Raw genomic sequence first — 23,463 nt, 5'->3', positions numbered from 1 at the left:
TGTCCCCAGCCCCTGGCACTGTCCCCAGCACTGTCCCCTGCCCTCACCGGCTGTTGTCCACGTAGCGGATGAGCAGCGGGTAGAGCAGACCCATAGCCATGTCCCCATCCCCATGGCACTGTCCCCATCCCCATGGCACTGTCCCCAGCCCCATGGCACTGTCCCCAGCCCCTGGCACTGTCCCCAGCACTGTCCCCTGCCCTCACCGGCTGTTGTCCACGTAGCGGATGAGCAGCGGGTAGAGCAGACCCATAGCCATGTCCCCATCCCCATGGCACTGTCCCCAGCCCCCTGGCAGTGTCCCCATCCCCATGGCACTGTCCCCAGCCCCCTGGTACTGTCCCCTGCCCTCACCGGCTGTTGTCCACGTAGCGGATGAGCAGCGGGTAGAGCGCGTAGAGGTCGCGGCACAGCACCGAGAACTCGTCGCGGATCAGCAGCTCGGCGTCCTCGGCCTCGGCCTTGCCCTCGAGCCGCAGCTGCTCCTCCTCGGCCACCACCTTCCCCGCGCGCTTGCGCAGCCGCCCCAGCGTGGGGATGAAGTGGGAGCGCAGCAGCTCCGGCCGCGCCTTGCTCACGATGGGCTGGGCGAAAACTGCAATGGGTAAAGGTGGTCACTGTGAGCCCCAGGGCCACCAAAACACCCCTGGGACAGCCCTGGGACCACCAGAATATCCCTGGGACCACCAGAACACCCCTGGGACCACCAGAACACCCCTGGGACAGCCCAGGGCCACCAAAACATCCCCAGGCCAGCTCTGGCCGCGCCTTGCTCACGATGGGCTGGGCGAAAACTGCAATGGGTAAACGTGGTCACTGTGAGCCCCAGGGCCACCAAAACACCCCTGGGACCACCAGAACATCCCTGGGACCACCAGAACACCCCTGGGACAGCCCTGGGACCACCAGAACATCCCTGGGACCACCAGAACATCCCTGGGACAGCCCAGGGCCACCAGAACATCCCCAGGCCAGCTCCGGCCGCGCCTTGCTCACGATGGGCTGGGCGAAAACTGCAATGGGTAAATGTGGTCACTGTGAGCCCCAGGGCCACCAAAACACCCCTGGGACCACCTTGGGACCATCAAAACATCTCTGGGACTACCAAAACATCACTAGAACCACCCCGGGGCAGCTCCGGCCGCGCGTTGCTCACGATGGGCTGGGCGAAAACTGTGGGTAAATGTGGTCACTGTGAGCCCCAGGGCCACCAAAACACCCCCAGAACCATACATGGCCCCCACCATCATCTACAGGACCCACCCAGGGCCACCAACACCATCCTGGGACCACCAAAACCCATCCAGGGCCACCAGAATGACCTGCAGGAGCCACCCAGGACCACCAGCACAATCCTGGGACCACCAAAACCCAGCCAGGGCCACCACAATGACCTGCAGGAGCCACCCAGGACCACCAGCGCCATCCTGGGACCACTGAAACCCACCACCATGATCTGCAGGACCCACCCAGGGCCACCAGTACCATCCTGAGACCACCAAAACCCACCCAGGGCCACCACAATGACCTGCAGGACCCACCCAGGGCCACCAGTACCATCCTGAGACCACCAAAACCCACCCAGGGCCACCATCACCATCCTGGGACCACCAAAACCCAGCAGAAAGCCCTGCAGGACCCATTCAGGACCCACCGGCACCATCTTGGGACCACCAAAACCCATCCAGGGCCACCACAATGGCCTGCAGGAGCCACCCAGGACCACCAGCACCATTCTGAGACCAACAAAAACCCACCCAGGGCCATCGGCACCATCCTGGGACCACTGACACCAACATCAAAGGCCACCACAATGACCTGCAGCACCCACCCAGTGCCACCAGCACCATTCTGGGACCATCAAAACCCACCCAGGGCCACCAGCACCATCCTGGGACCACTGCCACCCACTAAAGGCCACCACAATGACCTGCAGGAGCCACCCGGTGCCACCAGCACCATCCTGGGACCACCAAAACCCACCCAGGGCCATCACAATGCCCTGCAGAAGCCACCCAGGGCCACCAGCGCCATCCTGGGACCACCAAAACCTACCCAGGGCCACCAGCACCATCCTGGGACCACCAAAACCCACCAAAGGCCACCACAATGCCCTGCAGAAGCCACCCGGTGCCACCAGCACCATCCTGGGACCATCAAAACCTACCCAGGGCCATCGGTACCATCCTGGGACCACCGAAACCCACCAAAATGCCCTACAGGACCCACTCAGGGCCACCAACACCATCCTGGGACCACCAAAACCCATCCAGGGCCACCACAATGGCCTGCAGGAGCCACCCAGGGCCACCAGCACCATCCTAGGACCACCAAAACCCTGCAGAATGCCCTACAGGACCCATTCAGGACCCACCAGCACCATCCTGGGACCACCAAAACCCACTCAGGGCCACCAGCACCATCCTGGGACCACCGAAACCCAGCAGAATGATCTGCAGGACCCATTCAGGACCCACCAGCACCATCTTGGGACCACCAAAACCCATCCAGGGCCACCACAATGACCTGCAGGAGCCACCCAGGACCACCAGCACCATTCTGAGACCAACAAAAACCTACCCAGGGCCATCGGCACCATCCTGGGACCACCAAAACCCACCCAGGGCCACCAGCACCATCCTGGGACCACTGACACCCACCAAAGGCCACCACAATGACCTGCAGGAGCCACCCAGGACCACCAGCACCATCCTGGGACCACCAAAACCCACCCAGGGCCACCAGCACCATCCTGGGACCACTGACACCCACATCAAAGGCCACCACAATGATCTGCAGCACCCACCCGGTGCCACCAGCACCATCCTGGGACCACCAAAACCCACCCAGGGCCACCACAATGCCCTGCAGAAGCCACCCAGGGCCACCAGCACCATCCTGGGACCACCAAAACCTACCCAGGGCCATCAGCACCATCCTGGGATCACCAAAACCTACCCAGGGCCATCAGCACCATCCTGGGACCACTGCCACCCACCAAAGGCCACCACAATGCCCTGCAGGAGCCACCCAGGGCCACCAGCACCATCCTGGGACCACCAAAACCCACCCAGGGCCACCACAATGCCCTGCAGAAGCCACCCAGGGCCACCAGCACCATCCTGGGACCACCAAAACCTACCCAGGGCCATCAGCACCATCCTGGGACCACTGCCACCCACCAAAGGCCACCACAATGATCTGCAGGAGCCACCCAGGACCATCAGCACCATCCTGGGACCACCAAAACCCAGCAGAATGATCTGCAGGACCCATTCAGAACCCACCAGCACCATCCTGGGACCACTGCCACCCACCAAAGGCCACCACAATGCCCTGCAGGAGCCACCTGGTGCCACCATCCCCTGCGGGCCCCTCACCCGCCAGCCTCTTCATCCAGGAGGCCTCGTCGATGCCCAGGTTGTTGACCACGATGCGCAGGATGTGGCCCAGCAGGGCGTTGAGGTGCTGCGCGGTGACCTCGGTGGCCCAGGGGCCCTGGGGGGCGGCGTCGGGGCCGCGCTCCCACCAGCGGGGCAGGTAGTGGCACAGCATGGGCAGCGTCACCTCGATGACGTGCGGCATCTCCGTGTAGCGCGCGCCCGAGTCCGCCAGGCCGCCGATGTCGCCCATGAGGCGCTCCAGGTCCGGCAGGTCCGGGCACAGCTCCTCGACGCGGGACGGGAGGCCCAGCACTGGGGACAGGGGGACACAGGGACAGGGTTGGGGACATCCCATGGGGACACACCAGGAGGGTTGGGGACATCCTGAGGGGACACACCAACAGGGTTGGGGACACATCGAGGGGACACAGCTCCTTGACACGGGATGGGAGGCCCAGCACTGGGGACAGGGGGACACAGGTTGGGGACATCCCGAGGGGACACACCAACAGGGCTGGGGACATCCCATGGGGACACAGGGACAGGGGTTAGGGACATCCCGAGGGGACACACCAACAGGGTCGGGGACATCCCATGGGGACACAGCTCCTCGATGCGGGATGGGAGGCCCAGCACTGGGGGGGACACGGGGACAGGGGTTGGGGACATCCCATGGGGACACAGCACTGGAGACAGGGGGACACAGGGACAGGGTTGGGGACATCCCATGGGGACACAGCTCCTCAATGCGGGATGGGAGGCCCAGCACTGGGGACAGGGGGACACAGGGACAGGGTTGGGGACATCCTGAGGGGACACAGCACTGGGGACACGGGGATAGGGGTTGGGGACATCCCGAGGGGACACACCAACAGGGTTGGGGACACACCAGGAGGGCTGGGGACATCCCATGGGGACACACCAACAGGGTTGGGGACATCCCATGGGGACACACCAACAGGGTTGGGGACATCCCATGGGGACACAGGGACAGGGGTTGGGGACATCCCGAGGGGACACACCAACAGGGTTGGGGACATCCCATGGGGACACAGCTCCTCAGCGTGGGACGGGAGGCCCAGCACTGAGGGGGACATGGGGACAGGGTTGGGGACACATTGAGGGGACACAGCTCCTCGACGTGGGATGGGAGGCCCAGCACTGGGGACAGGGGGACAGGGTTGGGGACATGAGGACAGTGTTGGGGACACCTTGAAGTGAGATGGGGACGCCCTGAGCAGGGGACACCCCAAGTTGAAATGGGGACACAGGGACAGGGTTGGGGGACATCCCATGGGGACACAGCTCCTCGACGCGGGATGGGAGACCCAGCACTGGGGACACATGGGGACAAGGACACATTGGGGACATGGGGACAAGGACACAATGGGGACATGCCAAGGGGAGCAGAGGACACCCCAAGGCGAGATGGGGACACAGGGACAGGGGTTGGAGACTCCCAAAGGTGACACGGGGACAGCCACGGGCACACTCACGGAGGGTTGTGGGGAGATGCAGGCAGCTGTGGGAGGACACGGGGGTGACAGAAGTGACACACAGCTGACACACAGGTGACACACAGGTGACCCAGGTGATCCAGGTGACACTGGGGTGACACACGGGTGACCCAGGTGACACGCACGGGCGCGCTCGCGGGCGCTCTTGGTGCTGTACACGGAGCTGGGGTTCAGGTGGTTCAGCTGCGGCTCCAGGAAGGCCACGGGCATGGCGGCGGCCAGGCGGGCCAGGCACTCGCCCAGGGCCGGCCTCTGCCTGTGGGGACACCAGGGGACATTGGGGACATCCAGGGGTCACCCCATGGACATCCCATGGCACCCCAAGGATCCCCATGGCACCCCATGGCCATGGCCAGGCGGGCCAGGCACTCGCCCAGGGCCGGCCTCTGCCTGTGGGGACACCAGGGGACTTGGAGGGGACATCAGGGGACATCCAGGGGTCACCCCATGGCACCCCATGGCCCCCCATGGACACCCCATGGCACCCCATGGCACCCATGGCGGCGGCCAGGCAGGCCAGGCACTCGCCCAGGGCCGGCCTCTGCCTGTGGGGACACCAGGGGACTTGGAGGGGACATCAGGGGACATCCAGTGGTCACCTCATGGACATCCCATGGCACCCCAAGGATCCCCATGGCACCCCATGGCCATGGCCAGGCAGGCCAGGCACTCGCCCAGGGCCGGCCTCTGGGGACATCGAGGGGACATCAGGGGACATCCAGGGGTCACCCCATGGCACCGCATGGACACCCCATGGACACCCCATGGCACCCCATGGCAGCGGCCAGGCGGGCCAGGCCCTCGCCCAGGCCTGGCCTCTGCCTGTGGGGACATTGGGGACATCGAGGGGTTTTTGGGGTCCCCACTGAGGTTTTGGGGACCCTGCTGGAGGTTTTTGGGGTCCCTGCTGGAGGTTTTGGGGACCCTGCTGGGTTTTTGGGGTCCCCACCTGTCCACGAGGGGCCCGCGGGCGGTGCCCAGGCTGTAGATGCTGCACAGGATGCGGTAACAGGACACCTGCACGTCGTCCACTGTGGGGACAGCGGTGTCACCAGCTGTCACCAGCTATCCCAGCTGTCCCCATGTCCCCCCACACTGTGTCCCCATGCCCCCGACCCTCCCAAATGCATCCTCTGTCCCCACCTCCCTTTAATGTCCCCCTATCCCCATGTCCCCAATATGTCCTCCCCATCCACGCCCTGTCCCCATGTCCCCAACATGTCCTTGTGTCCCCAAGCCCCCTGTCCCCACCACGTCCCCAGACCCCAACGTGTCCCCCTGTCCCCGCTGTCCCCCTGTCCCCCCTTCCATCCCACTGTCCCCCTTGTCCCTGCTGTCCCCCTTGTCCCTGCTGTCCTGATGTCCCCTTGTCCTCCCTGTCCCCTCTGTCCCTGCTGTCCCCATCGCCTTGTCCCCACTGTCCCATTGTCCCCCTGTCCCTGCTGTCCCCCTTGTCCCCTCTGTCCCTGATGTCCCTGTTCCCACTGTCCCCTGCCCCCACTGTCCCCCTGTCCCCCCCTCCATCCCACTGTCCCCCTCCCTGTCTCCTCTGTCCCTGCTGTCCCCTCCTGCTGTCCCCCTGTCCCTGCTGTCCCCCTGTCCCCTCTCCATCCCACTGTCCCCCTGTCCCCCTGTCCCTGCTGTCCCCCTGTCCCTGCTGTCCCCCTGCCCCTGCTGTCCCCCTGTCCCCGTTGTCCCCTGTCCCCGCTGTCCCCTCCTGCTGTCCCCCTGCCCCTGCTGTCCCCCTGTCCCCCTTGTCCCCGCTGTCCCCTGTCCCCGTGTCACTCACAGATGACGTCGTCCCCGAACTGGTGCTGTGCCAGGTGCTCGAACAGCGCGGTGAGCACGGGCAGCAGTGCCACCGAGGTGTAGGTGACGTTCTGGGCCACGCCCTTGGTGGGGGCGCGGGTTGGGGTCCCCCGGCCCAGCCGCAGCTGCTCCCCCAACTTCTCCATGTCCTCGGCCGCCGACTCGAAGAACGAGCGCAGCCCGGCCTTGACGATCTCGGGGCCCGACTTCATCACGGTCCTGGGGACATCGGGGACATGGGGGACATTGAGGGTATCAGGGACATGGGCACAGACACAGGGACACAGGGACACAGCCCGGCCTTGGCGATCTCGGGGCCCAACTTCGTCACGGTCCTGGGGACATCAGGGACGTTGGGGACATTGAGGGTATCAGGGACATGGGCACAGACACAGGGACACAGGGACACAGCCCGGCCTTGACGATCTCGGGGCCCGACTTCATCACCGTCCTGGGGACATCGGGGACATTGGGGACATCGGGGACATTGGGGATGTTGGGGACATCAGGGACATTGAGGGATCAGGGGTATCAGAGACGTGGGCACTGACACAGGGACACAGAGACACAGAGACACAGGGACACAGCCTGGCCTTGGCGATCTCGGGGCCCAACTTCATCACCGTCCTGGGGACATTGGGGACATTGGGGATGTTGGGGACATTGGGGATGTTGGGGACATAAGGGACACTTGGGGACATTGAGGGTATCGGGGACATGGGCACAGACACAGGGACACAGGGACACAGCCCGGCCTTGACGATCTCGGGGCCCGACTTCATCACCGTCCTGGGGACATTGGGGACATTGAGGGTATCAGGGACATGGGCACAGACACAGGGACACAGGGACACAGGGACACAGCCCGGCCTTGGCGATCTCGGGGCCTGACTTCATCACCGTCCTGGGGACATTGGGGACATCAGGGATGTTGGGGACATCAGGGACATTGGGGACATTGAGGGTATCAGGGACATGGGCACAGAGACACAGGGACACAGCCCGGCCTTGACGATCTCGGGGCCCGACTTCATCACCGTCCTGGGGACATCGGGGACATTTGGGGTATCAGGGACATGGGCACAGACACAGGGACACAGGGACACAGCCCGGCCTTGGCAATCTCGGGGCCCGACTTCATCACCGTCCTGGGGACATCAGGGACATTGGGGATGTTGGGGACATAAGGGACACTTGGGGACATTGAGGGTATCAGGGACATGGGCACAGACACAGGGACACAGGGACACAGCCCGGCCTTGGCAATCTCGGGGCCCGACTTCATCACCATCCTGGGGACACTGGGGACATCAGGGATGTTGGGGACGTTGGGGACATCTGGGGATGTTGGGGACAGCATGGACATTGGGGACATGGGGTTACTGGGGGTATCATGGACATGGACACAGCCCGGCCTTGACTATTTCAGGGCCCAACCTCACCACCATCCTGGGGACGTTGGAGACATTCAGGACATTGGGGACACTGGGGACATTGGGGACAGTGGGGACATTGGGGACATTGGGGGTACTGGGGACACCCAGGACATTGGGGACATCCAGGACAATGGGGGTATCAGGGACACAGCCTGGCCTTGATGATCTCGGGGCCTGACTTCATCACCGTCCTGGGGACATTGGTGACATTGGGGACATTGGGGACATTGGGGACATCAGGGACACAGTGACACACACACACACACACACACACGGACGGACACACGGTCGCCGTGTCCCCGCTGTCCCCACCTGGCGTCCAGGGACCGTGCCAGGATGAGCAGGCAGTTCACCACGGCCGGGGCGTCTGTGCCTGGGTGGGGACAGGGACATCAGCTGGGGGGGGGGACAGTGCCACCACTGGCCCCAGTGTGACACCCCAGTATGTCCCAGTGTCCCTCCAGTGTGTCCCAGTGTCCTTCCAGTGTCCCCAGTGAGTCCCTGTGTCCAAGTGTCCCCCCAGTGCCCCCACGGTGTCCCCCCAGTGTGTCCCAGTGTCACCCAAGTGTCCCCAGTGTCCCCACAGTGTCTCCCCAGTATGTCCCAGTGTCACCCAAGTGTCCCCAGTGTCCCCACAGTGTCCCCCCAGTGCCCCCACAGTGTCCCCCCAGTGTGTCCCAGTGTCCCCAGTTCCCCCATGTCCCCCCAGTGTGTCCTCAGTGCCCCCACAGTGTCCCCAGTCCATCCCAGTGTCCCCAGTGAGTCCCTGTGTCCAAATGTCCCCCCAGTGCCCCCACAGTGTCTCCCCAGTGTCCCCAGTGTCCCCCAGTGTCCCCCCAGTGTCCCCAGTTACCGAACAGGGACACGCGGTGCCGGACGAGCGCGGCCAGTTTGCAGAACAGGCTGGGGGGGGACACAAGGGGGTCAGGGGGGTCCCCAAAACCCCAAACCCCAGGGACCCCAAACTGGAAATGTGGGGGTTTGCATGGGGATTTGGGGTTTGGGGGGATTTTGGGTTTGGTCGGATTTTGGGGTGGGATTTGGGGCTCGGGGGATTTTGTGGTTGGGATTTGGGGCTTGGAGGGGGATTTGGGATGGGATTTTGGGGGGGTTGGGGTGGGTTTTTGTGGGGATTTTGGGGAGGGATTTGAGGCTTGGAGGGGTGTTTGGGGTAGGATTTTGGGAGGATTTTGGGGGTGGGATTTTAGGGGATTTTGTGGGGATTTTGGGGTTGGGATTTGAGGCTTGGAGGGGTGTTTGGGGTGGGATTTTGGGGGAGTTTTGGGGCTGGGATTTTGTGGGATTTTTTGGGTAGGATTTTAGGGGATTTTGTGGGGAATTTAGGGCGATTTTGGGGGTCCCACCTGGTGATCATCTCCTTCTCCTTGTTGGAGGCGTGGCCGCCGCTGCCCAGCACCTGGGCCGGCGTGGACAGGAAATAGAGGCAGTGGTTGTGGAAGTACTGGTTGATGAGGGGCAGCAGGATCTGGGGGGGCACCGGGGGGTCAGCGGGACCCCAAAACCCACGGGGAACCCCAAAAAATGCACAGAGACACCAAATACCCCACAGAGACCCCAAAGAACCCATAAACACCTCCCAAAAGCCCTAAGAAACCCCAAATACCCTACAGAGACCCCAAATACCCCACAGAGACCTCAAATACCCCACAGAGACCCCAAATAATCCACAAAAACCCCAAATACACAACAGAGACCCCAAATAACCCATAAAGACCCCAAATACTCCACAAAAATCCCAAAGAACCCATAAACACCTCCCAAAACCTGTAAGAAACCCCAAATACCCCACAGAGACCCCAAATACCCCACAGAGACCTCAAATACCCCACAGAGACCCCAAATAATCCACAAAAACCCCAAATACACAACAGAGACCCCAAATAACCCATAAAGACCCCAAATACTCCACAAAAATCCCAAAGAACCCATAAACACCTCCCAAAACCTGTAAGAAACCCCAAATACCCCACAGAGACCCCAAATACCCCACAGAGACCTCAAATACCCCACAGAGACCCCAAATAATCCACAAAAACCCCAAATACACAACAGAGACCCCAAATAACCCATAAAGACCCCAAATACCCCACAAAAATCCCAAAGAACCCATAAACACCTCCCAAAACCTGTAAGAAACCCCAAATACCCCATAGAAACCCCAAATACCCCACAGAGACCTCAAATACCCCACAGAGACCCCAAATAATCCACAAAAACCCCAAATATCCCACAGGGACCTCAAAACCACCCTGTCCCCCGGTGCTCCCCCATTTTGAGGGGTTTTGGGGTGTCCCCTCCCCATTTTTGTGGTGTCTCCTCCCCATTTTTGGGGTGTCCCAGCCCCATTTTTGAGGTCTCCCATCCCCAATTTTGGGGCATTCCATCCCTGAATTTTGGGTCTCCCATCTCCATTTCTGGGGCGTCCCATCCCAAATTTTGGGATGTCCCCCATGCTTTTGGGGTGTCCCCTCCCCATTTTTGAGGTGTCCCATCCCCATTTTTGGGGTAGCCCATCCCCAATTTTGGGGTCTCCCCTGCCCATTTTTGGGGTGTCCCCCTCCTTTTTGGCATCTCCTGTCCCCGTTTTTGGGGTGTTTCCCTCCCCATTTTTGGGGTGTTTCCCTCCCCAATTTTGGGGTGTCCCCTCCCCAATTTTTGGGGTGTCCTCTCCCCATTTTTGGGGTCCCCCCGACCTTGGCGAAGAACTTGATCTCCTGCTCATGGGGGGATTTCTCCACCCTCCCGCTGCTGACCACGGCCTCTGGGGGAAAAAATGGGGGTCAGGGGGGTCCTGGGGGGGTCCCGTGGGATTGGGGTGACCCCGGGATTTGGGGGTGACCCCAGGATTTTGGGGGTGTCCCCAAGATTTGGGGTCTCACCAAAATGAGCTCCTGGGTGATGTCCAGCCAAGGGAACTCCCAAGGGATTTGGGGGACTCAGAGGGGTTTGGGGAACTCACAGAGGATTTTGGGGGGCTCACAGGGATTTGGGGGGTTCTGAAGGTGCCCCTCGGGATTTTGGGCTGTCCCCCAAGATTCGGGGTCTCACCCAGGTGCGCAATGAACTCCTGGGCGATGTCCATCCAAAGGCTGGGGGAGCTCCCAAGGGATTTGGGGGACTCCCAGGGGGTCAGGGAAAATTTGGGGGATTTGGGGGGGGTTCTGAAGGTGTCCCCCGGGATTTTGGGGTTCCCCCCAGGATTTTGGGGTGCCCCCCGGGATTTTGGGGTCTCCCCCAGGTGCGCAATGAACTCCTGGGCAATGTCCAGCCAAGGGCTGAGGGAAACTCCCAAGGGATTTGGGGGACTCACAGGGGATTTTGGGGGGCTCACAGGGATTTGGGGGGTTCTGAAGGTGCCCCCTCGGGATTTTGGGGTGTCCCCCGGGATTTTGGGGTCTCACCCAGGTGCGCAATGAACTCCTGGGCAAGGTCCATCTAAGGGCTGGGGAGCTCCCAAGGGATTTGGGGGACTCCCAGGGGGTCAGGGAAAATTTGGGGGTTTGGGGGGGGTTCTGAAGGTGGCCCCCAGGATTTTGGGGTGCCCCCCGGGGTTTTGGGGTCTCCCACAGGTGCGCAATGAACTCCTGGGCAATGTCCATCCAAAGGCTGGGGGAGCTCCCAGGGGATTTGGGGAACTCAGAGCAGATTTTGGGGACTCCCAAGGGATCAGGGAATATTCGGGGGGTTTGGGGGGGTTCTGATGGTGCCCCCCAGGATTTGGGGGTGCCCCTCGGGGTTTTGGGGTCTCACCCAGGTGCGCAATGAACTCCTGGGCAATGTCCATCCAAAGGCTGGGGGAGCTCCCAGGGGATTTGGGGAACTCACAGTGGATTTTGGGGACTCCCAAGGGATCAGGGAATATTCGGGGGGTTTGGGGGGTATCTGGGGGCGCCCCCGGGATTTGGGGTGCCCCCCAGGATTTTGGGGTGCCCCCCGGGATTTTGGGGTCTCCCCCAGGTGCGCAATGAACTCCTGGGCAATGTCCATCCAAGGGCTGGGGGAGCTCCCAGGGGATTTGGGGAACTCACAGTGGATTTTGGGGACTCCCAAGGGATCAGGGAATATTCGGGGGGTTTGGGGGGGTATCTGGGGGCGCCCCCCGGGATTTTGGGGTGCCCCCGGGGTTTTGGGGTCTCACCCAGGTGCGCAATGAACTCCTGGGCGATGTCCATCCAGCGCAGCAGCTGCTGCAGGAAGCCGAAGGCGAAGCGTTTCTCGATGGACGACGTGTCCAGCTCCATGTCCTTGAGCCCCCTGCCACAGGGGGGGACCCCAAAACTCAGGACCCCCTCCCCAAATCCCCCCCGACCCCCTAAAGTGTCCTCAAATCCCCCAGAGCCTCCCTGCATTCCCACCAGCCCCGAGTGCTGCAGATCTTGGGGTCACCCCCGGATTTTGGGGGGGTTTTGGGAGGATTTGAGGGGGATTTTGGGGGGATTTTAGGAAAATTTTAAGGAAATTTTTGGGGGATTTTAGGGAGATTTTGGGGGGATTTTAGGGAGATTTTGGGGGGATTTTAGAGAGACTTTGGGGGGATTTTAGGGGAATTTTGGCGGGATTTAATGGGAATTTTGGGGGAATTTTAGGGAGATTTTGGGGGGGATTTTAGGGAGATTTTCAGGGGATTTTGAAGAGATTTTAGGAGGATTTTGGGGGGATTTTGGAGTCCCCCAATACCTGGACCCCTGGCACCCTCCCACTCCCTGATCCCCCCTGAATCTGGGGTCTCTCCAGAAATTTTAGGGGAATTTTGGGGGGATTTAAGGGAGATTTTTTGGGGATTTTGAAGGGATTTTAGGAGGATTTGGGGGGGATTTTGGAGTCCCCCAATACCAGGACCCCTGGCACCCTCCCACTCCCTGATCCCCCCTGAATTTGGGGTCTCTCCAGGGATTTTGGGGGAATTTTAGGGGAATTTTGGGGGGGATTTAAGGGAGATTTTTGGGGGATTTTTAAGGGATTTTAGGAGGATTTTGGGGGGATTTTGGAGTCCCCCAATACCAGGACCCCTGGCACCCTCCCACTCCCTGATTCCCCCAGAATTTGGGGTCTCTCCAGGGATTTTGGGGGAATTTTATGGGAATTTTGGGGGGGATTTAAGGGAGATTTTTGGGGGGATTTTGAACAGATTTTAGGAGGATTTTGGGTGGATTTTGAAGGGATTTTGGGGGGATTTTGGAGTCCCCCCAATATCTGAATCCCTCTTGGCCTCCTCGCACCCTCCCACTCCCTGATTCCCCCAGAATTTGGAGTCTCCCTGGGGATTTTGGGGGGATTTTTGGGAGATTTTGGAGTCCCCCAATACCTGGACCCCTCCCACTCCCAAATCCTCCCTAAATTTGGGGATTTTGGTGTTTTTAGACGCCCCCAGGACCCCCAATTCCCTCCCCAGTCCCCGCTCTCCCCCCAGCCCACACTCCAGGTTCCCGTTGGGGTTCCGGCTGTCCCTGAGGGTGTTTTGGGGTGCCCCGGGGGGGGTTTGGGGGTCCCCTGACCGGGTCACGGCGTATCCGTGCAGCTGCAGGAACTTGAGCAGCTCCTGGGCCTTCTCGCGGTCCCGCGCCTTCTCCTTGGCCGTCAGCGTGTCGTAGGGCACCAGCAGCGGGTGGGAGCCCCCTCCTGCGCCCCAAAGCGGCCTTGGAGACCCCCAAATCCCACCCTTGGAGACCCCCAAATCCGCCCCTTGGAACCCCCAAATCAACTCTGTGGAATCCCCCAAATCCACCCCTTGGAGACCCCCCAAATCCACCCCTTGGGACCCCCAAATCCATCCCTTGTAACCCCCAAATCAACTCTGTGGAATCCCCCAAATCCACCCCTTGGAAACCCCCAAATCCCCTCCATGGAACCCCCAAATCCCCTCCATGGAACCCCCAAATCCACCCCTTGGAGATCCCCAAATCCACCCCTTGGAACCCCTAGATCCATCCATTGGGACCCCCAAATCCACCCCTTGGAACCCCCAAATCCACTCCATGGAACATCCAATTCAATTCCTTGGAGCCCCCAAATCCATCCCTTGGAGACCCCCAAATCCACCCCTTGGAGACCCCCAAATCCGCCCCTGGAATCCCCAAATCCACCCCTTGGAACCCCTAGATCCACCCAGTGGAACCCCCAAATCAACTCTGTGGAATCCCCCAAATCCGCCCCTTGGAGACCCCCAAATCCCCTCCTTGGAACCCCCCAAATCCCCTCCATGGAACCCCCAAATCCACCCCTTGGAGCCCCCCAAATCCACCCCCTGGAATCCCCAAATCCACCCCTTGGAGACCCCCAAATCCATTCCTTGGAACCCCCAAATCCATCCCTTGGAGACCCCCAAATCCGCCCCTTGGAACCCCCAAATCAACTCTGTGGAATCCCCCAAATCCACCCCTTGGAGACCCCTAAATCCACCCCTTGGAGACCCCCAAATCCGCCCCTTGGAACCCCCAAATCCACCCCTTGGAAACCCCCAAATCCCCCCCTTGGAACCCCCAAATCCGCCCCTTGGAACCCCCAAATCCCCCCCTTGGAACCCCCAAATCCCACCCTTGGAACCCCCAAATCAGCTCCTTGGAACCCCCCAAATCCACCCCTTGGAACCCCTAGATCCACCCATTGGGACCCCCAAATCAGCTCCTTGGAACCCCCAAATCCATTCCATGGAACCCCCAAATCCCACCCTTGGAGACCCCCAAATCCCACCCTTGGAACCCCCAAATCCACCCCTTGGAACCCCCAAATCCGCCCCTTAGAATCCCCAAATCCACCCCTTGGAACCCCCAAATCCCACCCTTGGAACCCCCAAATCCCACCTATTGGAACCCCCAAATCCACCCCTTGGGACCCCCAAATCCATCCCTTGGAACCCCCAAATCAACTCTGTGGAATCCCCCAAATCCGCCCCTTGGAACCCCCAAATCCACCCCTTGGAACCCCTAGATCCATCCATTGGAACCCCCAAATCCACCCCTTGGGACCCCCAAATCCATCCCTTGGAACCCCCAGATCAACTCTGTGGAATCCCCCAAATCCGCCCCTTGGAACCCCCAAATCCACCCCTTGGAACCCCTAGATCCACCCATTGGGACCCCCAGATCCACCCCTTGGGACCTCCAAATCCGCCCCTTAGAACCCCCAAAATACACCATGAACCTCCTCTAATTAACAGCCTGGATTCCCCCAAATCCATCCCTTGGAATCCCCAAATCCACCCTTGGAACCCCCAAATCCCCTCCTTGGAACCCCCAAATCCACCCCTTGGAACCCCCAAATCCCCTCCTTGGAACCCCTAGATCCATCCATTGGGACCCCCAAATCCCCTCCTTGGAACCCCCAAATCCGCCCCTTAGAATCCCCAAATCCACCCCTTGGAACCCCCAAATCCACCCCTTGGAGACCCCCAAATCCCCTCCTTGGAACCCCTAGATCCATCCATTGGGACCCCCAAATCCACCCATTGGAACCCCCAAATCCACCCCCTGGAATCTCTAAATCCACCCCTTGGGACCCCCAAATCCATCCCTTGGAGACCCCAAATTCACCCCTTGGAGACCCCCAAATCCACCCCCTGGAATCCCCAAATCCACCCCTTGGAGACCCCCAAATCCACCCCTTGGAACCTCCAAATCCACTCCATGGAACGTCCAATTCAATTCCTTGGAGCCCTGAAATCCATCCCTTGGAGCCCCCAAATCAACTCTTTGGAACTCCCAAATTACACCCTGGACTCTCCCAATTTGGGGAGGGGTCTCACCCTCGGCCTCCAGCTCCCCTGGGCTTTGGGGTGTCCCAGGGGTATCCCAGGGGGTGCCCCCCAATTTGGGGAGGGGTCTCACCCTTGGCCTCCAGCTCCAGCTTCTTCTTGCGGCCCCAGGTGTTGTGGTAGTTCTCAGCCAACTGCTCCGCCATGGCCTGGGGGGGTTTGGGGGGATTTGGGGGATTTAGGGGGATTTGGGGGAATTTGGGGAGGTTTTAGGGGGATTGGGGTGGTTTTGGAAGGGTTTAGAGGGGATTTGGGGTGGTTTTAGGGGAATTTGGGGCATTTGGGGTGGTTTTAGGGGTTTAGAGGGGATTTGGGTGGTTTTAGGCATTTGGGGGTGGTTTTAGGGGAATTTTAGGGGGGTTTAGGGGGGATTTGGGCTTTCAGGAGGATTGGGGGTGGTTTTAGGGGGTTTGGGGTGATTTTAGGGGGATTTGGGAAGATTTGAGGGGGATTTGGGATAGTTTTAGAGGGCTTTAGGGGGATTTGGGGTGGTTTTGGGGGGGATTTGGGGAGTTTGGGGTGGTCTTGGGGAGCCATCCCAGGGAAGGACCCCAAGGGATATTGGGGGACATTGGGGACAAACAAAGGGGGGACACAGGAGGGAACACGGGGGGGACATTTGGGGGTCTCAGGAGCACAGAAGGGACATGAAGGGACATTGGGGGACTCTGGGGTGACACTGGGTGACCCTGGGGTGACCCTGGATGACATTTGGGGACACTGGGGTGACACTGGGTGACATTGGGTGACACTGGGGTGACATTTGGGAACACTGGGGTGACACTGGGGTGACACTGGGTGACATCTGGGGACACTGGGGTGACATTGGGTGACACTGGGCAACACTGGGTGACCCTGGGTGACATTGGGTGACATTGGGTGACACTGAGGTGACACTGGGGTGACACTGGGTGACATTGGGTGACCCTGGGTGACATTGGGTGACATTTGGGGTGACACTGGGTGACCCTGGGTGACATTTGGGGACACTGGGTGACATTGGGTGACACTGGGGTGACACTGGGGTGACATTAGGTGACATTGGGGTGACATTGGGTGACACTGGGGTGACACTGGGTGACATTTGGGGACACTGGGTGACCCTGGGTGACATTGGGTGACATTGGGTGACACTGGGGTGACATTAGGTGACATTAGGTGACATTGGGGTGACACTGGGGTGACATTGGGGGACACTGGGGTGACACTGGGTGACATTGGGGTGACACTGGGGTGAAATTAGGTGACATTGGGGTGACATTGGGTGACCCTGGGTGACACTGGGTGACCCTGGGGTGACATTGGGTGACACTGGGGTGACCCTGGGTGACATTGGGGTGACCCTGGGTGACATTGGGGGACACTGGGACCCTCACCTGCAGCTCCCTGGACAGAGTGACCCCGCTCAGGTCCACGGGCTGGGGGCTGTACCCATGGGAGGGGTCGTAGGTGGCCTGGGGGTGGGGGGGGTGTGACATTTGGGGGGGGGGTCAGGGGGTCCCCAATATTTTGGGGTCTCACCCCTGACCCCTTCCACCTCCCCACAGGTGATTTTGGGGGTCTCCACACTCCTAATCCCTCTCTCACCTCCCCCCAGATGATTTTGGGGTGCCCCAATCCCTCCCGAGGTGATTTTGGGGTTCTCCACACACCCAGGTGATTTTGGGGTGCCCCAATCCCCTCCGAGGTGATTTTGGGGTTCTCCACACACCCAGGTGATTTTGGGGTGCCCCAATCCCTCCCGAGGTGATTTTGGGGTTCTCCACACACCCAGGTGATTTTGGGGTGCCCCAATCCCCTCCCTAGGTGTTTTTGGGGGTCTCCACACCCCTGATCTCCCCCTAAGTGATTTTGGGGGTCTCCACACCCTTAAGCCCCCTCCACCTTTCCCCAGATGATTTTGGGGTGCCCCAATCCCCTCCTGAGGTGTTTTTGGGGGTCTCCACACCCCTGATCTCCCCCTAAGTGATTTTGGGGGTCTCCACACCCTTAAGCCCCCTCCACCTTTCCCCAGATGATTTTGGGGTGCCCCAATCCCCTCCTGAGGTGTTTTTGGGGGTCTCCACACCCCTGATCTCCTCCTAAGTGATTTTGGGGGTCTCCACACCCTTAAGCCCCCTCCACCTTTCCCCAGATGATTTTGGGGTGCCCCAATCCCCTCCTGAGGTGTTTTTGGGGTTCTCCACACCCCTAACCCCTCTCTCACCTCCCCCAGGTGATTTTGGGGTGCCCCAATCCCCTCCTGAGGTGATTTTGGGGTTCTCCACTCACCCAGGTGATTTTGGGGTGCCCCAATCCCCTCCCGAGGTGATTTTGGGGTTCTCCACACCCCTAACCCCTCTCTCACCTCCCCCAGGTGATTTTGGGGTGCCCCAATCCCCTCCTGAGGTGATTTTGGGGTTCTCCACACCCCTAACCCCTCTCTCACCTCCCCCCAGGTGATTTTGGGGTGCCCCAATCCCCTCCCGAGGTGATTTTGGGGTTCTCCACACACCCAGGTGATTTTGGGGTGCCCCAATCCCCTCCTGAGGTGATTTTGGGGTTCTCCACACACCCAGGTGATTTTAGGGTGCCCCAATCCCCTCCCGAGGTGACTTTGGGGTTCTCCACACCCCTGATCTCCCCCTAAGTAATTTTGGGGTTCTCCACACCCCTGACCCCTCTCCACCTCCCCCCAGGTGATTTTGGGGTGCCCCAATCCCCTCCCGAGCTGATTTTGGGGTCCCACCTGGGCGTTTTGGGAGATTTTTCGCGTTTTCTTCTTCTCCGTGCGCTCGTCCTCCCCTTCCCGTGCCTTCTCCACCGTCCACTCCCAGGCCAGCATGGCCTTGAGGGACTCCTTGATGGGCCACCGGTAAATCTCCTTGTCCTGGGGGGTCCCAAGGGGTCAGGGGGCACCCCAAAATCGGGGGGTTGGGGGGGGGTCCATGAGGAGGAGGAGGGAAGGGGTTGGGGGCTCCCAACATGGTCTTGGTGGCCACCAGGAGATCTCTTGGTCCTGAGAGTGTCTCCTCAGTTTTGGGGGGTCCTCCTGGGTTTGGGGGTGTCCCTCTGGGTCAGGGGGGGTCAGGGGGCACCCCAAAATCGGGGGGTTTTTGGTGGGTCCATGAGGAAGAGGAGGGAAGGGGTTGGGGGCTCCCAGTGTGGCCTTGGTGGCCACCAGGAGACCTCCTGGTCCTGGGGGGTTTGGGGGTGTCCTCCTGGGTTTGGGGGGGTCCCTCTGGGTCTGGGGGGGTCAGGGGGCACCCCAAATTCGGGGGGTTTGGGGGGGGTCCATTAGGAGGAGGAGGGAAGGGGTTGGGGGCTCCCAATGTGGCCTTGGTGGGTCTGGGGGTGTCCCCCTGGGTTTCGGGGTGTCCATTTGGGTTTTGGGGTGTGCCCCTGAGTTTGGAGGGTCCCTCTGGGTCTGGGGGGGTCAGGGAGCACCCCAAAATCGGGGGGTTTGGGGGGGGGGGGTCCATGAGGAGGAGGAGGGAAGGGGTTGGGGGCTCCCAACATGGCCTTGGTGGCCACCAGGAGATCTCTTGGTCCTGAGAGTGTCTCCTCAGTTTTGGGGGGTCCTCCTGGGTTTGGGGGTGTCCCTCTGGGTCAGGGGGGGTCAGGGGGCACCCCAAAATCGGGGGGTTTTTGGTGGGTCCATGAGGAAGAGGAGGGAAGGGGTTGGGAGCTCCCAATGTGGCCTTGGTGGGTCTGGGGGTGTCCCCCTGGGTTTGGAGGTGTCAATTTGGGTTTGGGGGTGTCCCCCTGAGTTTGGGGTGTCCCCCTGGGTCTGGGGGTGTCCCCCTGGGTCTGGGGGGGTCCCGGGGGTCCCGTGGTACCTTCTCAGAAAAGGTTTTGTAGGGTCTCAGCATCGGGTGGGTTTTGGCTTCTTCATCCACGGTCTCCCCAAAAGTCCAATTGTTCTGGATCTGGGGAGGGGGACACAGAGGAGATTTTGGGGGGCTCAGAGGAGACCCCGGGGGTGTCCCAGGGGGTCCTGGGGGTGTCCCACAGGTCTGGGGGGGTCTCGGGAGGTCCCCACCTTGTCGAAGGCCCACTTCTCGTGCGTGTACTCGGCGTATTTGTTGATGAAACCGTCGAGCTTCTCGGGGATGATGACACTGGGGGGACACGGGGGGACAGCGGGGTCAGGGGGGGACACGGGGGGACAGCGGGGTCAGGGAGGGACACGAGGGGTCAGGGGGGACACGAGGATGAGGATGAGGATGGATGAACCCCATGGGGGCCTGGATGGGGTTGGGGATCTCCATAAGGATGAGGATGGATTGAGGAGGGGTCTACATGAGGATGAGGATGGATGGGGTTGGGGATCTCCATAAGGATGAGGATGGATTGAGGAGGGGTCTCACAGACAGGGCTGGGGGTCTCTAGATAAGGATGGATGGGTCGGGGGGGGGTCTCCATGAGGATCTGGGTGGGGTCGGGTGGATCTGGATGAGGACAGATGGGGTTGGGGGCTCTCCATGAGGATCTGGATGAGGATGGGTGGGGTTGGGGGCTCTCCATGAGGATCTGGATGAGCACAGAGGGGGTTGGGGGGCTCTCCATGAGGATCGGGATGGGGCTGGGGGCTCTCCATGAGGATCTGGATGGGGCTGGGGGCTCTCCATGAGGATCTGGATGGGGTTGGGGGCTCTGGATGAGGAGAGATGGGGTTGGGGGCTCTCCATGAGGATCGGGATGGGGTTGGGGGCTCTCCATGAGCACAGACAGGTCGGGGGGCTCCTGCTGGCACGGGGAGGGGTCTGTGGGAGCCCTACTTGAGGGTCTCGACGGGTTTGGGGTCGAAGTTGCCCTCGGCGTCCACCGAGGCCTTCTTCTCGGTGCGGGACGAGTAGCTGGCGTCCACGTAGTCGGGCGGGAGCGCGCCGGCGATGGCGCAGAGGCACGGCATGGCCAGCTTGTAGAGCTCGGCCTCGAACTTCTGCGGGGATGGGGACACGGTGACACCGGGGCCACCACAGGAACTGGAGCTGTGATCCCCCAGTGTCATTGTCCCTGTGGCACCGGTGACACCGGAGCCACCACAGGAACTGGAGCTGTGATCCCCCAGTGTCATTGTCCCTGTGGCACGGGTGACACCGGGACCACCACAGGAACTGGAGCTGTGATCCTCCAGTGTCATTGTCCCTGTGGCACCGGTGTCACCAGGGCCACCACAGGAACCGGCGCTGTGATCCTCCAGTGTCATTGTCCCTGTGGCACTGGTGACACTGGGGCCACCACAGGAACCGGCGCTGTGATCCTCCAGTGTCATTGTCCCTGTGGCACTGGTGACACCGGGGCCACCACAGGAACCAGTGCTGTGATCTTCCAGTGTCATCGTCCCTGTGGCACTGGTGACACCAGCCCCATGATCCCCCAGTGTCATTGTCCCTGTGGCACCGGTGACACCGGGGCCACCACAGGAACTGGAGCTGTGATCCTTCAGCATCATTGTCCCTGTGGCACTGGTGACACTGGGGCCACCACAGGCACCAAACCCATGATCCCCCAGTGTCACCAGCCCTGTGTCACCAGGGCCACCACAGGCACCAGCACTGTGTTCCCTCAACGCCATCATCCCTGCGGCTCAGGTGACACCAGTGCCATGTCCCCAGTGTCATCATCCATATGGCACCAGTGCCATGTTCCCTTAGTGTCATCATCCCTGTGGCACCAGCGACACCAGGGCCACCACAGGCACCAGCACTGTGATCCTCCAGTGTCATCATCCCTGTGGCACCAGTGTCACCACGCTCATGTTCCCAGTGTCACCATCCCCATGTCCCCAGTGTCACCACGCTCATGTTCCCAGTGTCACCATCCCCATGTCCCTTGATTGTCACCATCCCCATGTCCCCAGTGTCACCATCCCCATGTCCCCAGTGCCACCATCCCCATGTCCCCGGTGTCACCATCACCATGTCCCTTGATTGTCACCATCCCCATGTCCCCAGTGTCACCATCCCCATGTCCCCAGTGTCACCATCCCCATGTTCCCAGTGTCACCATCCTCATGTCCCCAGTGCCACCATCACCATGTCCCTTGATTGTCACCATCCCCATGTCCCCAGTGCCACCATCCCCATGTCCCTTGATTGTCACCATCCCCATGTCCCCAGTATGACCACCCCCATGTCCCCATCACACTCTTGTCCCCATCACCCCCAGCTCCATGTCCCAATATCCCCACTGTCCCCACATCTACATCACCCCCCACCCCAACCTCTCCGCATCCCCCTCACCCCCATTCCCACGTTCCCACCACCACCATGTCCCCACCACCACTACACCCAGGTGTATCTCCCCAAGGTGCGTCCCTGAGGTGTGTCCCCCCACCAAGGTGTGTCCCCCAGGTGTGTCACCACCCCGTGACCCCACCTTGTGCGCCAGGGAGTCGAAGATGCCCCAGAAGAGCTTCCTGGTGAGGCTCCATCCCCATATCCCCATCATGCCCATGTCCCCATCACCCCCAGCTCCGTGTCCCAATGTCCCCTCTGTCCCCACATCCCCCTCACCCCCATTCCCACGTTCCCACCACCACCATGTCCCCACCACCACTACACCCAGGTGTATCTCCCCAAGGTGCATCCCTCAGGTGTGTCCCTCAGGTGTGTCCCCCCACCAAGGTGTGTCCCCCCCAGGTGTGTCCCCCCACCAAGGTGTGTCCCCCCAGTGTGTCACCACCCCGTGACCCCACCTTGTGCGCCAGGGAGTCGAAGATGCCCCAGAAGAGCTTCCTGGTGAGGTGCAGCTCCTCCTCGGAGCTGACGCCCATGTTGGGCCAGCCGCTGGGCAGGCAGTAGTACCGCCAGCAGCGCTCGTAGTGGTTGGTCAGCAGCTGGGGGGACATGGGTGGTCACTCTGTGGTCACTCTGTGGTCACTCTGTGGTCACTCTGGGGGGGTCAGGGCATGGGGACACCCTTGGGGCTCACCTTGAGGGGCATCTTGGCGAACTCGTTGAGGATGGGCACGTCGAAGACGAGGCGGCGCAGGAGGTGCTGCAGCATTGAGGGGCGGATGTACCTGGGGGGAAATGGGGGGTCAGGGGGGTCTGGGGTCACCTGAGAGTGCCATGAGACACTCGGTGGGGTCATGCTGGGCCTCGGGGAGGGACACAGGGAGTGGCTGGCTGTGGGATTGGCTTGGCCATGGCAGGTGAGTTGATTGTGAGGGCTGGGTTGGCCTTGAAGGTTGAGTTGACCATGGCGCTTGAGTTGGCCATGGTGGTTGGGAGGACCACCGTGGTCGGGTTGACCATGGCAGTTGGGTTGATCATGGTGGTTGGGTTGGCCTTGACAGTTGAGTTGACCATGGCAGTTGGGTTGGTCATGGCAGTTGGGTTGGCCATAAGAGTTGAGTTGACCAGGGGGGATGAGTTGACCATGGTGGTTGAGTTGGCCATCACGGTTGGGTTGACCATGACAGTTGGGTTCACCATGGCGGTTGGGTTGGCCATAAGAGTTGCGCTGACCATGGCAGTTGGGTTGACTATGACAGTTAGTCTGACCATAGCAGTTGGGTTGGCCTTGACATTTGGGTTGACCATGGGCTGACCATGGCA

The 23,463-nt window shown here is 60.8% G+C and overlaps 1 protein-coding gene across 1 annotated transcript in view; it reads right to left on the bottom strand.

Annotated features, from left to right (window-relative positions):
* The window catches only part of LOC106630639 (ryanodine receptor 1), a 143,921-nt gene that overhangs the window by 40,519 nt on the left and 79,939 nt on the right, over positions 1-23,463 (bottom strand). The window contains 19 exon segments of the mRNA XM_074531811.1: positions 355-595; positions 3,381-3,695; positions 5,026-5,156; positions 5,850-5,931; positions 6,690-6,928; positions 8,458-8,518; positions 8,999-9,048; positions 9,510-9,631; positions 10,860-10,927; positions 12,305-12,420; positions 13,662-13,785; positions 15,990-16,065; positions 17,293-17,370; positions 18,645-18,785; positions 19,735-19,824; positions 19,938-20,016; positions 20,677-20,840; positions 22,599-22,739; positions 22,835-22,925. Coding sequence (XP_074387912.1) covers positions 355-595; positions 3,381-3,695; positions 5,026-5,156; positions 5,850-5,931; positions 6,690-6,928; positions 8,458-8,518; positions 8,999-9,048; positions 9,510-9,631; positions 10,860-10,927; positions 12,305-12,420; positions 13,662-13,785; positions 15,990-16,065; positions 17,293-17,370; positions 18,645-18,785; positions 19,735-19,824; positions 19,938-20,016; positions 20,677-20,840; positions 22,599-22,739; positions 22,835-22,925 — 2,409 coding nt within the window.

The sequence above is a fragment of the Zonotrichia albicollis genome, chromosome 39 (assembly GCF_047830755.1).
Source record: "Zonotrichia albicollis isolate bZonAlb1 chromosome 39, bZonAlb1.hap1, whole genome shotgun sequence".
In the NCBI taxonomy this organism is placed as follows: domain Eukaryota; kingdom Metazoa; phylum Chordata; class Aves; order Passeriformes; family Passerellidae; genus Zonotrichia; species Zonotrichia albicollis.
The sequence above is the reverse complement of the archived record's forward strand: the minus strand, read 5'-3'. Positions and strand labels throughout refer to the sequence as shown.